At 46.3% G+C, this 15,559-nt stretch overlaps 1 protein-coding gene across 2 annotated transcripts in view; it reads left to right on the top strand.

The window, feature by feature from the left end:
* parga (poly (ADP-ribose) glycohydrolase a) overlaps positions 1–15,559 on the top strand; it is a 120,797-nt gene that overhangs the window by 59,516 nt on the left and 45,722 nt on the right. For both annotated transcript variants that reach the window (XM_064949985.1, XM_064949984.1), the window contains one exon: positions 301–455. In XM_064949985.1, the coding sequence (XP_064806057.1) occupies positions 301–455 (155 nt within the window). The remainder of the gene's footprint in view (positions 1–300; positions 456–15,559) is intronic.

Genomic DNA, 15,559 nt, shown 5'->3' with positions numbered 1-15,559 from the left:
AGTCCACATTTACTCCACTACTCCTATTTTACTCCACTACTGCTATTTTACTCCACATTTACTCCACTACTCCTATTTTACTCCACTACTGCTATTTTACTCCACATTTACTCCACTACTCCTATTTTACTCAACATATACACCATATTTACTCCACTACTCCTATTTTATATCATTACTCCTATTTTACTCCACGTTTACTCCACTAAAAAATCAAGCAACTGTAAGTCTCTCTGGACAAGAGCGTCTGTTAAATGACTCAAAATGCAATTCAAGAAATGTTTTTTGTCTTTTCCCCAGCCCATCCCTCTGCTGAAGGAAGGGGTGAACCACTCCATCACCCTGTCTCAGATGCAGGTGGCTTCTCTATTGGCCAATGCCTTCTTCTGTACCTTCCCCCGGCGTAACTCTAGGAAGTCAGAATACTTCAACTACCCTGACATCAACTTCTGCAGGTACTACTTACTATGTTTCATGTAGTCATATGGTCATTTAACATTAGGATATTCCCCTGACATCAACTTCTACAGAAAGGTGTGATTTACCCTCTGTCATCTTTGATCACAAAGGAGGCACATTTTTGTAAAATAGTTCATATATATATATATATATATAATAAATGCCATTTAGAAGACACCTTTAGAAGACACCTTTATCGAAAGCGATTCACATTGTGTTTTATATACTGTTGATCCAGGGATCAAACCACACTATCTTGGCGTTGCTATACCAACCGAGCTAATGAGAACCACTGGAGCTCAGTTGGTTTTAGTACTCGTCATGTTTTTACATTAGGATACTGAAAGGTGTATCTATTGACATAATCTTTTGACATCAGAGGCAACGGCCAATAGAATAGCTCTGACAAGTCAAGAGTTCTGTGTTCCCACGGGAACACAGTGGTACAGTTAGCGTCTGTGTTCCTGGAACATAGATGTTGATGTTTTGTAGGCGGGTTGACATCCGATAGATGAGGAGGTCTGAAACGAGTCCCATTTCCATAAGGGGGCACTAGCCTACTGACTTTGCTTTCCTCACTAATCACTTTGTCTTCTGTAATCACTCTGAGGTAGTTGTTCAGTATATCTCCTCATATTTGTCTGAAAGCTTCAGTAACGCTTACATTTTGTTGTTGTTGTTGGAAATATAGTCCTTGTATCCACTGTACCACTTCCATGTCTAACCACTCATAATTTTTTTATTTTAGTTTTTATTTAACTTGGCAAGCCAGTTAAGAACAAATTCTTATTTACAATGACGGACTAGGAACAGTGGGGTAAATGCCTTGTTCAGGGGCAAAACGACAGATTTTTACCTTGTCAGCTCAGGGATTTGATCCAGCAACCTTTCGGTTACTGGCCCAACACTCTAACCACTAGGCTACCTGCTCTAACCACTAGGCTACCTGTCTCTAACCACCAGGATACCTGCCTCTAACCACTAGGCTACCTGTCTCTAACCACTAGGCTACCTGTCTCTAACCACCAGGATACCTGCCTCTAACCACTAGGCTACCTGTCTCTAACCACTAGGATACCTGTCTCTAACCACTAGGCTACCTGTCTCTAACCACTAGGATACCTGTCTCTAACCACTAGGCTACCTGTCTCTAACCACTAGGCTACCTGTCTCTAACCACTAGGCTACCTGTCTCTAACCACTAGGCTACCTGTCTCTAACCACTAGGCTACCTGTCTCTAACCACTAGGCTACCTGTCTCTAACCACTAGGCTACCTGCTCTAACCACTAGCATACCTGCTCTAACCACTAACATACCTGCTCTAACCACTAGGTTACCTGTCTCTAACCACTAGACTACCTGTCTCTAACCACTAGGCTACCTGCTCTAACCACTAGGCTTCCTGTCTCTAACCACTAGGCTACCTGTCTCTAACCACTAGGCTACCTGTCTCTAACCACTAGGCTACCTGTCTCTAACCACTAGGCTACCTGTCTCTAACCACTAGGCTACCTGCTCTAACCACTAGCATACCTGCTCTAACCACTAGGTTACCTGTCTCTAACCACTAGACTACCTGTCTCTAACCACTAGGCTACCTGCTCTAACCACTAGGCTTCCTGTCTCTAACCACTAGGCTACCTGTCTCTAACCACTAGGCTACCTGCTCTAACCACTAGGCTTCCTGTCTCTAACCACTAGGCTACCTGTCTCTAACCACTAGGCTACCTGTCTCTAACCACTAGGCTACCTGTCTCTAACCACTAGGCTACCTGTCTCTAACCACTAGGCTACCTGCTCTAACCACTAGCATACCTGCTCTAACCACTAGACTACCTGTCTCTAACCACTAGGCTACCTGCTCTAACCACTAGGCTTCCTGTCTCTAACCACTAGGCTACCTGTCTCTAACCACTAGGCTACCTGTCTCTAACCACTAGGCTACCTGTCTCTAACCACTAGGCTACCTGTCTCTAACCACTAGGCTACCTGTCTCTAACCACTAGGCTACCTGCTCTAACCACTAGCATACCTGCTCTAACCACTAGACTACCTGTCTCTAACCACTAGGCTACCTGCTCTAACCACTAGGCTTCCTGTCTCTAACCACTAGTCTACTTGTCTCTAACCACTAGGCTACTTGTCTCTAACCACTAGGCTACCTGTCTCTAACCACTAGGCTACCTGTCTCTAACCACTAGGCTACCTGTCTCTAACCACTAAGCTACCTGTCTCTAACCACTAGGCTACCTGTCTCTAACCACTAGGCTACCTGTCTCTAACCACTAGGCTACCTGTCTCTAACCACTAGGCTACCTGTCTCTAACCACTAGGCTACCTGTCTCTAACCACTAGGCTACCTGTCTCTAACCACTAGGCTACCTGTCTCTAACCACTAGGCTACCTGTCTCTAACCACTAGGCTACCTGCTCTAACCACCAGGCTACCTGTCGATTGGGGTGCACATTGAACACTAATACCTTACCATTATAAGAAATTATTCAATAAGGATCAGTCTTGCTCCCTCAATTACGGTGCTGGCATGCCTTTTATCCAACTGCCACAAATGACTGGGTCCTGTGTGGCTCAGTCGGTAGAGCATGGCAGTTAACAACGCCAAGCGTCGTCATTGAAAATAAGAATTTGCTCTAACCGCTGGGGCCAGTAAATTATGTAAAATAAAAAGTAGTGGCCCCAGCCGACTTGTAAGTCGCTTTGGACAAAAGCGTCTGCTAAATGGGATATATTATTATTATTATTAACACACAACAGTCCAGCATAAATTCAAATGAGCACATCTTTTAAGAGCCACTGTTCGACTTATCTTTATTACATCACCGGATTACATTTCCATAACTGTGCAGACCATTTCGATTCAATTTGACTTGTATCAACATTGTATGGCTTTTATTGAATATGTTTTTTTAGGGCATAGTGTCTATGAAAGAGGGTTATTGTATTTCGACACATAAGATTCTTTCTGTGTCAGGTCAGTGCTGTAGCAGATCTATTTCACAGGATCAACATGGGAACCAAACACCAGGTAACAGTAATGTTGACCTGTCCCCTAGAGGGGAGAATGTTAACCACGAGTTAGCCAGCTAACTTGCCTAAATGTTCAGAAAAAACAAACACATTTTGGTTGAAATGGACTTGGTCGGCCTCCCGGGTGGCGCAGTGGTTAGGGGCGCTGTACTGCAGCGCCAGCTGTGCCATCAGAGACTCTGGGTTCGCGCCCAGGCTCTGTTGTAACCGGCCGCGACCGGGAGGTCCGTGGAGTGATGCACAATTGGCCTAGCGTCGTCCGGGTTAGGGAGGGTTTGGCCGGTAGAGATATCCTTGTCTCATCATGCACCAGCGACTCCTGTGGCGATCCGGTTGCTAACCAAGGTTGCCAGGTGCAGAGTGTTTCCTCCAACACAATGGTGTGGCTGGCTGCGCATTGTGTTAAGAAGCAGTGCTGCTTGGTTGGGTTGTGTCTCGGAGGACGCATGACTTTCAACCTTCGTCTCTCCAGAGCCCGTACGGGAGTTGTAGCGATGAGACAAGATAGTAGCTACTAACAATTGGATACCACAAAATTGTGGAGAAAAAGGGGTAAAAAAAAAAATATATGGATTTGGTCTAATTGTCTGAACAACCAAAAATACAAGGTCTTCATGAACAAGATCATCACTAGTTGTTTTGGGTTGTTTATTCAAGCTAACTCATTGAACCTTCTGTTGTGGTATACACCAAAAGGTGACAATGACAAAAATGAGTTGGCACTCAGCCTACAAAAGTGGAACATTCTGAGGGTCAAAACGCTGCCCAGTTGGTCTGTTTGGTGACGGATCCAGTTGGGATTTGACCTCACAGCAGACTCTCTGGCACTCAGACTTCATCTTGATCTAACTCACCGGTCTCACAGCGTTCTCGACTGCATCACTTCCTCTATGTCTGGCAAATGCCCCATGCACTTTGATTATGAGCCAAATTATACATGAGGTAGCAGACAGTCCGGTTATTCTACAGGGTCACCTTAAGGTGGTCTAAGGTGAAGACATGATATCTCTTACGTCCTTGTTCACTCGCCCTCAATAGTCTTGACTCAGTGAGGCAAGCATTAGTTACCTGAACACTGCTCTGCAGACCAGTGCAGTGCAGTTAATGATTGATATTAAATGTTTATTAGGGTATAAGACATAAGGGTTCATACAAGCATTATAACCTCATTATAATCCATGACGGTGCATTCTGAAAAGTATGTAGACCCCTGTCGGCAGGGTAGCCTAGTGGTTAGAGTGGAGGGGCGGCAGGGTAGCCTAGTGGTTAGAGTGTAGAGGCGGCAGGGTAACCTAGTGGTTAGAGCGTTGGATTAGTAACCGAAAGGTTGCAAGTTCGAATCCCCGAGCTGACAAGGTACAAATCTGTCGTTCTGCCCCTGAACAGGCAGTTAACCCACTGTTCCTAGGCCGTCATTGAAAATAAGAATTTGTTCTTAACTGACTTGCCTAGTAAAATAAAGGTAAAATAAAATAAAAATAAAGGTCACCCAGTTGAGAGTGCATAAACCAAGCCATGAGGTCGACGGAAGCCACTCCACAGTAAAAAGGCACATGACAGCCTGCTTGGAGTTTGCTAAAAAGGCACCTAAAGGAATCTCAGACCATGAGAATCAAGATTCTCTGGTCTGATGAAACTAAGATTGAAGTTATTGGCCTGAATGCCAAACATCTGGAGGAAACCAGGCATCGCTCATCGTACCATCCCTATGGTGAAGCATGGTGGTGGCACCATCCCTATGGTGAAGCATGGTGGTGGCACCATCCCTACGGTGAAGCATGGTGGTGGCAGCATCATGCTGTGGGATGTTTTTCAGCGGCAGAGACTGGGAGACTAGTCAGGGTTGAGGGAAAGATAAATGGAGCAAAGTTCAAAGAGATCCTTGACGAAAACCTGCTCCAGAGTGCTCAGGACCTCAGACTAAGGTGAAAGTTCACCTTCCAACAGGACAACGACCCCAAGAACACACCTAAGACAATGCAGGAGTGGCTTCGGGGCAAGTCTCTGAATGTCTTGAGTGACCCAGCCAGAGCCCGGACTTGAACCCAGTCGAACATCTCTGGAGAGACCTGAAAATAGCTGTGCAGCGACGCTCCCCATCCAACCTGACAGAGCTTGAAAAGATCTGCAGAGAAGAATGGGAGAAACTCTAAATACAGGTGTGCCAAGCTTGTAGCGTCATACCCAAGAAGCCTTGAGGCTGTAACTGTTGACAAATGTACAGGCTATATACAGGATGTTACGGTACAGAGTCAATGTGGAGGCTATATACAGGGGGTACCGGTACAGAGTCAATGTGGAGGCTATATATAGGGGGTACCGGTACAGAGTCAATGTGGAGGCTATCTACAGGGGGTACCGGTACAGAGTCAATGTGGAGGCTATATTCAGGGGTTACAGAGTCAATGTGGAGGCTATATACAGGGGGGTACCGGTGCAGAGTCAATGTGGAGGCTATATATAGGGGTTACTTGTACAGAGTCAATGTGGAGGCTATATATAGGGGGTACCGGTACAGAGTCAATGTGGAGGCTATATTCAGGGGTTACAGAGTCAATGTGGAGGCTATATATAGGGGGTACCGGTACAGAGTCAATGTGGAGGCTATATTCAGGGGTTACAGAGTCAATGTGGAGGCTATATCAGCCCTTTACTAAAAACAGGGGGTACCGGTACAGAGTCAATGTGGAGGCTATATACAGGGGTAGTGGTACAGAGTCAATTTGGAGGCTATATTCAGGGGTTACAGAGTCAATGCGGAGGCTATATATAGGGGGTACCGGTACAGAGTCAATGTGGAGGCTATATATAGGGGGTACCGGTACAGAGTCAATGTGGAGGCTATATTCAGGGGTTACAGAGTCAATGCGGAGGCTATATATAGGGGGTACCGGTACAGAGTCAATGTGGAGGCTATATACAGGGGGTACCGGTACAGAGTCAATGTGGAGGCTATATACAGGGGTTACAGAGTCAATGTGGAGGCTATATACAGGGGGTGGAGGCTATATTCAGGGGTTACAGAGTCAATGTGGAGGCTATATACAGGGGGTACCGGTACAGAGTCAATGTGGAGGCTATATTCAGAGGTTACAGAGTCAATGTGGAGGCTATATACAGGGGTACCGGTACAGAGTCAATGTGGAGGCTATATTCAGGGGTTACAGAGCACAGCCCTTTTCAATGTGGAGGCTATATATAGGGGTACCGGTACAGAGTCAATGTGGAGGCTATATATAGGGGGTACCGGTACAGAGTCAATGTGGAGGCTATATCAGGGGTTACAGAGTCAATGCGGAGGCTATATATAGGGGTACCGGTACAGAGTCAATGTGGAGGCTATATACAGGGGGTACCGGTACAGAGTCAATGTGGAGGCTATATACAGGGGGTACCGGTACAGAGTCAATGTGGAGGCTATATACAGGGGTACCGGTACAGAGTCAATGTGGAGGCTATATTCAGGGGTTACAGAGTCAATGCGGAGGCTATATATAGGGGGTACCGGTACAGAGTCAATGTGGAGGCTATATTCAGGGGTTACAGAGTCAATGCGGAGGCTATATATAGGGGGTACCGGTACAGAGTCAATGTGGAGGCTATATATAGGGGGTACCGGTACAGAGTCAATGTGGAGGCTATATTCAGGGGTTACAGAGTCAATGTTGGAGGCTATATATAGGGGTTACGGTACAGAGTCAATGTGGAGGCTATATACAGGGGGTACCGGTACAGAGTCAATGTGGAGGCTATATACAGGGGGTACCGGTACAGAGTCAATGTGGAGGCTATATACAGGGGTACCGGTACAGAGTCAATGTGGAGGCTATATTCAGGGGTTACAGAGTCAATGCGGAGGCTATATACAGGGGGTACCGGTACAGAGTCAATGTTGGAGGCTTCCCGATTTCAACCCCCTCCCCCGAGGTCTGTTCCGATTTCCAACCCAACCCCCCCGAGGTCTGTCCTTGGAGAAGATCTGATAACAGAATTGTTGTTGCCCGTGGTGGTGCGGGTTTTTTTTCCCTAATAGAGGAGCTTTTACTTCCACCGGTGACCTTACAGGATTAAAGTAATGTAATACTAGCGCCTCACTCTCTAATTCCTGAACGGAGAGGACTGGAGCTGCTGCTCTGTACACACTCCCCATCTCTGTCTGCATCACACTTTATTTTGCATTCCAAATGGTACCCCCCCCCCCCCCCCCAGTGCCCTTTTATCGTGCACTACGTTTAACCAGAGCCCTATGGGCCCTAAAGGGCATAGGGAACCGTTTGGGACCCAGATAGTGTGATTATCTAAGTGGAGAAGGGAAAATTAGATTAACATTGTCTCAGATGGCCATCTGTAGCTACAGCCCTTTTACTAAAATACATGAGGATTATAGTGGCTGTAGCTACAGCCCTTTTACTAAAATACATGAGGATTATAGTGGCTGTAACTACAGCCCTTTTACTAAAATACAGGAGCATTATAGTGGCTGTAACTACAGCCCTTTTACTAAAATACTGGAGGATTATAGTGGCTGTAACTACAGCCCTTTTACTAAAATACTGGAGGATTATAGTGGCTGTAACTACAGCCCTTTTACTAAAATACTGGAGGATTATAGTGGCTGTAACTACAGCCCTTTTACTAAAATACATGAGGATTATAGTGGCTGTAGCTACAGCCCTTTACTAAAACATAGGAGGATTATAGTGGCTGTAGCTACAGCCCTTTACTAAAATACAGGAGCATTATAGTGGCTGTAGCTACAGCCCTTTACTAAAACATAGGAGGATTATAGTGGCTGTAGCTACAGCCCTTTACTAAAACATAGGAGGATTATAGTGGCTGTAGCTACAGCCCTTTTACTAAAATACAGGAGCATTATAGTGGCTGTAGCTACAGCCCTTTACTAAAACATAGGAGGATTATAGTGGCTGTAACTACAGCCCTTTTATTAAAATACAGGAGGATTATAGTGGCTGTAACTACAGCCCTTTTACTAAAATACATGAGGATTATAGTGGCTGTAACTACAGCCCTTCAATATTTAATTCAGCCAGTCGGATAAGGATTTCCTGAATGAAAAGAGAACCAGGAAGTCCTCTACTTTGGGTCTGAGATGGACGCTTCGCTAGCTAACAGTAAAAGCGTTTGGAAATGATCTGAAACCCTGACGATGGTGTGTGTGTTGGTGGACAAGCGTTCCTGGTAAAAGACCACCGAGACGGACTGTAGCCGTGCAGCAGTGAAGGAGAGATCCTGTTTGTCTGAGCTGGTCAGTCTAGTGGAACTAAGGCTGATTAGCCCACCCCTGTAGAGTTGCCTGTGGGAGGAGAGGGAGACCCCCCACCCTGTAGAGAGCCCCCCCCCACCCTGTAGAGAGCCCCCCACCCCACCCCCTGTAGAGAGCCACCCCCCCCACCCTGTAGAGAGCCCCCCACCCCACCCCTGTAGAGAGCCACCCCCCCACCCTGTAGAGAGCCCCCCCCCCCCACCCCTGTAGAGAGCCACCCACCCCCCCACCCCTGTAGAGAGCCACCCCCCACCCCACCCCTGTAGAGAGCCATCCACCCCCCACCCCTGTAGAGAGCCACCCACCCCTGTAGAGAGCCACCCCCCCCACCCCTGTAGAGAGCCCCCCCCCCACCCCTGTAGAGAGCCCCCCCCCCACCCTGTAGAGAGCCCCCCACCCCACCCCTGTAGAGAGAGCCATCCACCCCCCCCCCACCCCTGTAGAGAGCCACCCACCCCCCCCCCCCCCCTGTAGAGAGCCACCCCCCCCTCCCTGTAGAGAGCCCCCCACCCCACCCCTGTAGAGAGCCACCCACCCCACCCCTGTAGAGAGCCACCCACCCCACCCCCGTAGAGAGCCACCCACCCCACCCCTGTAGAGAGCCACCCACCCCACCCCTGTAGAGAGCCACCCACCCCCCACCCCTGTAGAGAGCCACCCCCCCACCCCCCTCCCTGTAGAGAGCCCCCCACCCCACCCCTGTAGCCACCCACCCCCAGAGAGCCCCCACCCCACCCCTGTAGAGAGCCACCCACCCCCCCCCCACCCCTGTAGAGAGCCACCCACCCCCCCCACCCCTGTAGAGAGCCCCACCCCAGAGAGCCACCCCCCCCCCACCCCTGTAGAGAGCCACCCACCCCCCACCCCCCCCCTGTAGAGAGCCACCCACCCCCCCACCCCTGCCACCCACCCCCCAGAGAGCCACCCACCCCACCCCCCTGTAGAGAGCCACCCACCCCCCCCACCCCTGTAGAGAGAGCCACCCACCCCCCCACCCCTGTAGAGAGCCACCCACCCCACCCCTGTAGAGAGCCACCCAGCCACCCACCCCCCACCCCTGTAGAGAGCCACCCAGCCACCCAGCCCCCCCCCACCCCTGTAGAGAGCCACCCACCCCCCCCCACCCCTGTGAGAGAGCCACCCACCCCAGAGAGCCACCCACCCCCCACCCCTGTAGAGAGCCACCCACCCCCCCACCCCTGTAGAGAGCCACCCACCCCACCCCCGTAGAGAGAGAGGGTAAATACCCAATGTAACCTAGGCCACATCACAACACTATTGATAATGATTTGGCCATGTTCTGTTATAATCTCCAGTGTTCAGTCTAGTGGCACTTGGGAACAAGCTGAGGCTTAATGAACCTTTTGCTGGAGATTCCTGGTGGAAGATAAACCCCCAACCTCAATAAGGGCAGGGAAAAACCCCTATTGACCACCCAAGGACACCGTCCACCCTGCCTACACCGTCCACTGATGGTGTTGTGTCCAAGACAAGAGCATTGAGATTTCACTGATTTGGTCATTTAGGAGAGTGCCATTTTGGAAGGACCCTTGGCCTCCCCGTTGGGGAGATGCAATAATACAGACGTTTTCTTAGATCCCTCAGCCAGTCCTCCTTTTAACTCAATGAGTAGAAATGTATCTGGGATTCATTTAAATACATTTGTCGTCTAACAGGGGGAGTTCTTTAAAAAAGATAGAAAAAAAGTGTTCTTGTTTGTCTCGGTAAAGTAGATTTGGTGCTGTTCTATTGTTAGTTTCTTCATACAAATGAGAGTTCCAGTCTTAATGACCTACACTCTGCAACACTTTTCTCTAAATAGGCAACCGAGCTACGTCACATCACATCTCTACACGGAACATCTTTGATGGATTGTTGCCATTATATAATTATGTATTCATTTCACCATTCCCCAAAATACCGTATTGGAATTCTATTACTAAAAGCCTGCTCTTACCTGCTCTTACCAACCATTGGCTGGCTAGCTGCCATGTGAGAGCCCTGTGGGCTAAATAACATGACTCAAGATTTGTTTCTACTAGGCTACAATGACAGAAAAGAAAAATGAGGAATGGACTTAAATGAATGAGTTTCTCTGGGCCTGGAGGGGCTCTCAGCCTCTCAGTGCATCAAGCCTTTCGTCATTAAGCCTTGTCATTCCTTTTGCTCTCATCAAATTTCTCGCTCTCTCTCTCTCTCTCTCTCTGATTGAAATTCCTCTCTCTCTCTCCGATTGAAATGGCATGCCGGAGAAAGGCAAAGCACAGGAGTTTAGTAGATTTGGTCTTAATGCTGGGTTAGACATTCAGTTCAAATAGCCTCACTAGTGCACCTCTGTAGGCAGTCAGCTTTTGTAGTAGACTGCATGAGATGAATAGCCTCCTGGCGTCCCTGCTCCTCTTTTAAAAGGGACATGGGGCCTTGTTAATGTAGCCCTGGGGTTGCGGGGAAGTGGAAAGGGGGCCATGTTTTTTTTTGTTTTTTTTCATTGTCTTCTGTTCGTTTCCTTTTTGTGTAAGTGCTGTGGAGTGGAGGGACACATGAGTGTGACTTTGTGATGGGACTGAGGCCTGGGGCCAACTGCCATTGTTGCAACGATGTAAGAAGGACTTTCTAACAGTGGCGGTCAGTGCCATTTTTAGATGAGGGAGGACAAACTATTTTTTTCGTTAGCATGACCTTATTTCCATTACAGCATATTGCATGACTGTCATTCATATTCCATTCACCCAGTTCATTGTAACAGTGATTGGTTTAGGTTACTGTCATTCATATTCACCCAGTTCAATGTAACAGTGATGGGTTTAGGTTACTGTCATTCATATTCCATTCACCCAGTTCATTGTAACAGTGATTGGTTTAGGTTACTGTAATTCATATTCACCCAGTTCAATGTAACAGTGACAGGTTTAGGTTACTGTCATTCATATTCACCCAGTTCAATGCAACAGTGACAGGTTTAGGTTACTGTCATTCATATTCACCCAGTTCATTGTAACAGTGACAGGTTTAGGTTACTGTAATTCATATTCACCCAGTTCAATGTAACAGTGATGGGTTTAGGTTACTGTAATTCATATTCACCCAGTTCAATGTAACAGTGACAGGTTTAGGTTACTGTCATTCATATTCACCCAGTTCAATGTAACAGTGATGGGTTTAGGTTACTGTCATTCACCCAGTTCAATGTGACAGGTTTAGGTTACTGTCATTCATATTCACCCAGTTCAATGTAACAGTGATGGGTTTAGGTTACTGTCATTCATATTCACCCAGTTCAATGTAACAGTGACAGGTTTAGGTTACTGTCATTCATATTCACCCAGTTCAATGTAACAGTGACAGGTTTAGGTTACTGTCATTCATATTCACCCAGTTCAATGTAACAGTGACAGGTTTAGGTTACTACATGATTCTCTAATGTTCCCTATACCCATCATGAGGTTGCTACAACCTCGCCTATGAATAAAAGTAACAACGTAGGTACACACAGGTCGATAGACAAATTTGAGGTGACAGACAGTTGCCTGCATCTAGCTGATATAGGGTGCATTCATTAGTCCAACAGTTGCAAACGAGAGTTTCTGTTGGACAAATTCAGGGATGTTTATCCCCCTTTTTGTTCCCTTTGCTTCCTTTTAAGATACGATTTTCAACAGAATCAAAATTCTTTGGTTTCTAGCTCCAACAGTGCTGTAATATCATACAAAATAGTGTTTTAATCAGTTATGTGGTGACGTGATTATATTTAGCATCATTTTATCTCAAAAGTACAACTGATTTTTATGAAATTCACTGAGGATGGTTCTCCCCTCCCTCCTCTGAGGAGCCTCCACTGATTTCTACATAACCGGCCTGGCCCGGCTGCAGTGAGAGAAAGGGAAGCTGAGCGAGAGATGATTCTAATTCATATCAAAAGTTCAAGCTTGACTGAACTCACATGGATGGACAAAGTTTGAGGCCTGTGCTCTCTCCCTCTTTCTTTCTCTCTCTCTCTTTCTTTCTCTTTCTTTCTCTCTCCCTCTTTATTTCTCTCCCTCTTTCCTTCTCTCTCCCTCTTTCTTTCTTTCTCTCTCCCTCTTTCTTTCTTTCTTTCTCACTCTCTTTCTTTCTCTCCGTCCCTCTTTCTTTCTCTCTGTCCCTCTTTCTTTCTCTCTCTCCCCCTTTCCTTCTCCTCCTCTTTCCTTCTCTCTGTCCCTCTTTCTCTCCCCCTTCTCTTTATTTTCTTCCTTCCTTCCCTCTCTCTGACCTTCTCTCCCCATCTCTCTCTCTCTTCCTTCTCTCTCTTCCTTCACTCTTCCTCCTCTCTCTCTCTTCCTTCACTCTCTTTCCTTCTCGCTCTTACCTTCTCTCTCCATGTCTCGGTCTCTTTCAATCCTTCTCATTTTAGTAATGAAACCAACTAATTGTCAGTAGGTCTTTAAAGGACCCCTACAGGTAAGGTATTTCAGTAGAGGGTAGTAGTATTATTCACTGCCTGCCCAGAAGGACTGGGATGTGTGTGTGTGATCTACCTTTCTGGACTCCCAACACCCAGTGGCTTTTTCCATCGTCATTCCACCTAGTTCCACCACCTCAGGCCCACCATCAACTGGCCTTTGATGTTCTGAAATATAGTAGTGCAGTCGATACATAATTAGGCTACTTACTTAACAGGGATAATCCACCCCCAGAAAGAAAGAAAAAAATAAATAATGAAACTCCAGTCATTTTGGTGAAATCCTATGTCCTATCATAATGTACCATGTAACGTCTAAGTGGTCCGTCTGTGAAATCAGGAAGTGGTATCGGATTACATTCTAGCTACCTGGTTCTCATCACTGTAGATGGGGGGAGATAGTACACTAATCAGTTTTCAGAACCCTTTTAGAACAGTGACCTGCGGTCCAGATCACCTAATCAGATGGTATGGACATACTTGTTTAGAACACGTCCGTCCGTCCAGTGCTTTCAGAAAGTATTTATTCCCCTTATGACTTATTCCACACTTTGTTGTTACAGCCTGAATTCAAAATGGATTAAATATTTATTTTTTAAATTTAATCTCATTTAGTATTCACGCCCCTTAGTCAATACATGTTAGAGTCACCTTTGGCTGTGATTACAGATGTGAGTCTTTCTGGGTAGGTCTCTAAGGGTTTTGCACACTTGGATTGTAGCATTCCCGAGGAAAAACAATAGTTGTTTTGGAGTCTGATAATTCTGAGGAGGACGTTGGGAAAAATAGCTTGGGTGTTGAGTAGACTGAGACCCCATTTCATTGATCCCCAATCCTTAGGTAAAGCTGTACAGTGCAATATGAATGTCAATACACACAGTAGGCTGACTGGGGAGGTGATTTCACACCGTCACAGTCTCGTGATGAGAGCTACAATGCTAATATTTGCGTAATCTTTTCACAGTTGTGTTCTGTGGGTGTCACTGAGCAGACTGATCCCCCATTTCATTGCTTCACATTCCAACCTCGTTTAACATTATCTTGTGTAAATATGGCATGATTCCACCAATTGTAACTTTCTGCATCACTTTCAAAGAGGTACTTTTATTTTGAAGGCAAACTGCAAATTCCACTATTGTGCCTAATTCTTATTGTGGCTCACTTCACAACACATAACCCGGTCCGGTCGATCCTCACTAGCCAGATGAAGCTAGCTGGCTGCTTATAACGTTAGCTTTGGGCAACAGGTTTAAGTGGCTGGCTAGCTATTTATTTTCATGAACTGAAGTTCAATTTTGATAGGCAAACAACAAGTGGCAACCTAGCTAATACTTACTCACAAGGATTCCTAAATCATTGCTAAGAATAGTGCAAATAACTGCAGTTTCTACTGGTCATTGTTTTCAGGCTGGTTGTATTGGTGCTAGCTAGGCACCAAGCTAAAGCTAGCTGTGTACCAAGCTAAAGCTAGCTGTGTACCAAGCTAAAGCTAGCTGTGTACCAAGCTAAAGCTAGGTACCAAGCTAAAGCTAGCTAGGTACCAAGCTAAAGCTAGCGACCCCAGAAGTTGTGGTTGAACAAATAGTGCTTTATTACCAACGCGGTATTGTAAACACATTGTGTAAACACATTGTGTAAACACATTGTGTAAACACATTGGGTAAACACATCGGGTAAACACATCGGGTAAACACATCGGGTAAACACATCGGGTAAACACATCGGGTAAACACATCGGGTAAACACATCGGGTAAACACATCGGGTAAACACATCGGGTAAACACATCGGGTAAACACATCGGGTAAACACATTGTGTAAACACATTGTGTAAACACATTGTGTAAACACATCGTTCGTGGCTGGTGTTTGTTTGTACAGCTTTGACAGTGCTACTGATAGTAGTGGTGGCGCTCGGCAAATTCAGAACACACAACATTCTCCAATAGAAAGGTGTTACTTGACGCTTATATAATGCGGCACATAGTGATAGTGTTATTTGACGTGTATCTGTTTTGACACAGTGTTAGGTTCTAATTCTCAGAGTAGAAAAACACTCAACTAACATTTATGAAAGCTGAACCAAGTTTATTCTGCCCAGAGTGTCAATACAGCTGCATTAGACAAGAACATGTTTCAACATATATATATGCTTCAATTTAGGCACTCCTCCTTCTCTCCAATCCTTACATATTTTATGGCCCGACAGGAAGACGAAGTGATTGGGTAATAAACCATTGTTTTTCCCTTAAGGGATCTGTTCTAACCTCAACCCCCTTGATGCCCAATCCCAAGATCTCCACCCATATCCCCTATAGCACTCCTGTGACTG

This window comes from Oncorhynchus masou, chromosome 31 (genome assembly GCF_036934945.1).
Source record: "Oncorhynchus masou masou isolate Uvic2021 chromosome 31, UVic_Omas_1.1, whole genome shotgun sequence".
Classification (NCBI taxonomy): Eukaryota; Metazoa; Chordata; class Actinopteri; order Salmoniformes; family Salmonidae; genus Oncorhynchus; species Oncorhynchus masou.
This window is presented reverse-complemented; position numbering and strand designations above follow the sequence as displayed.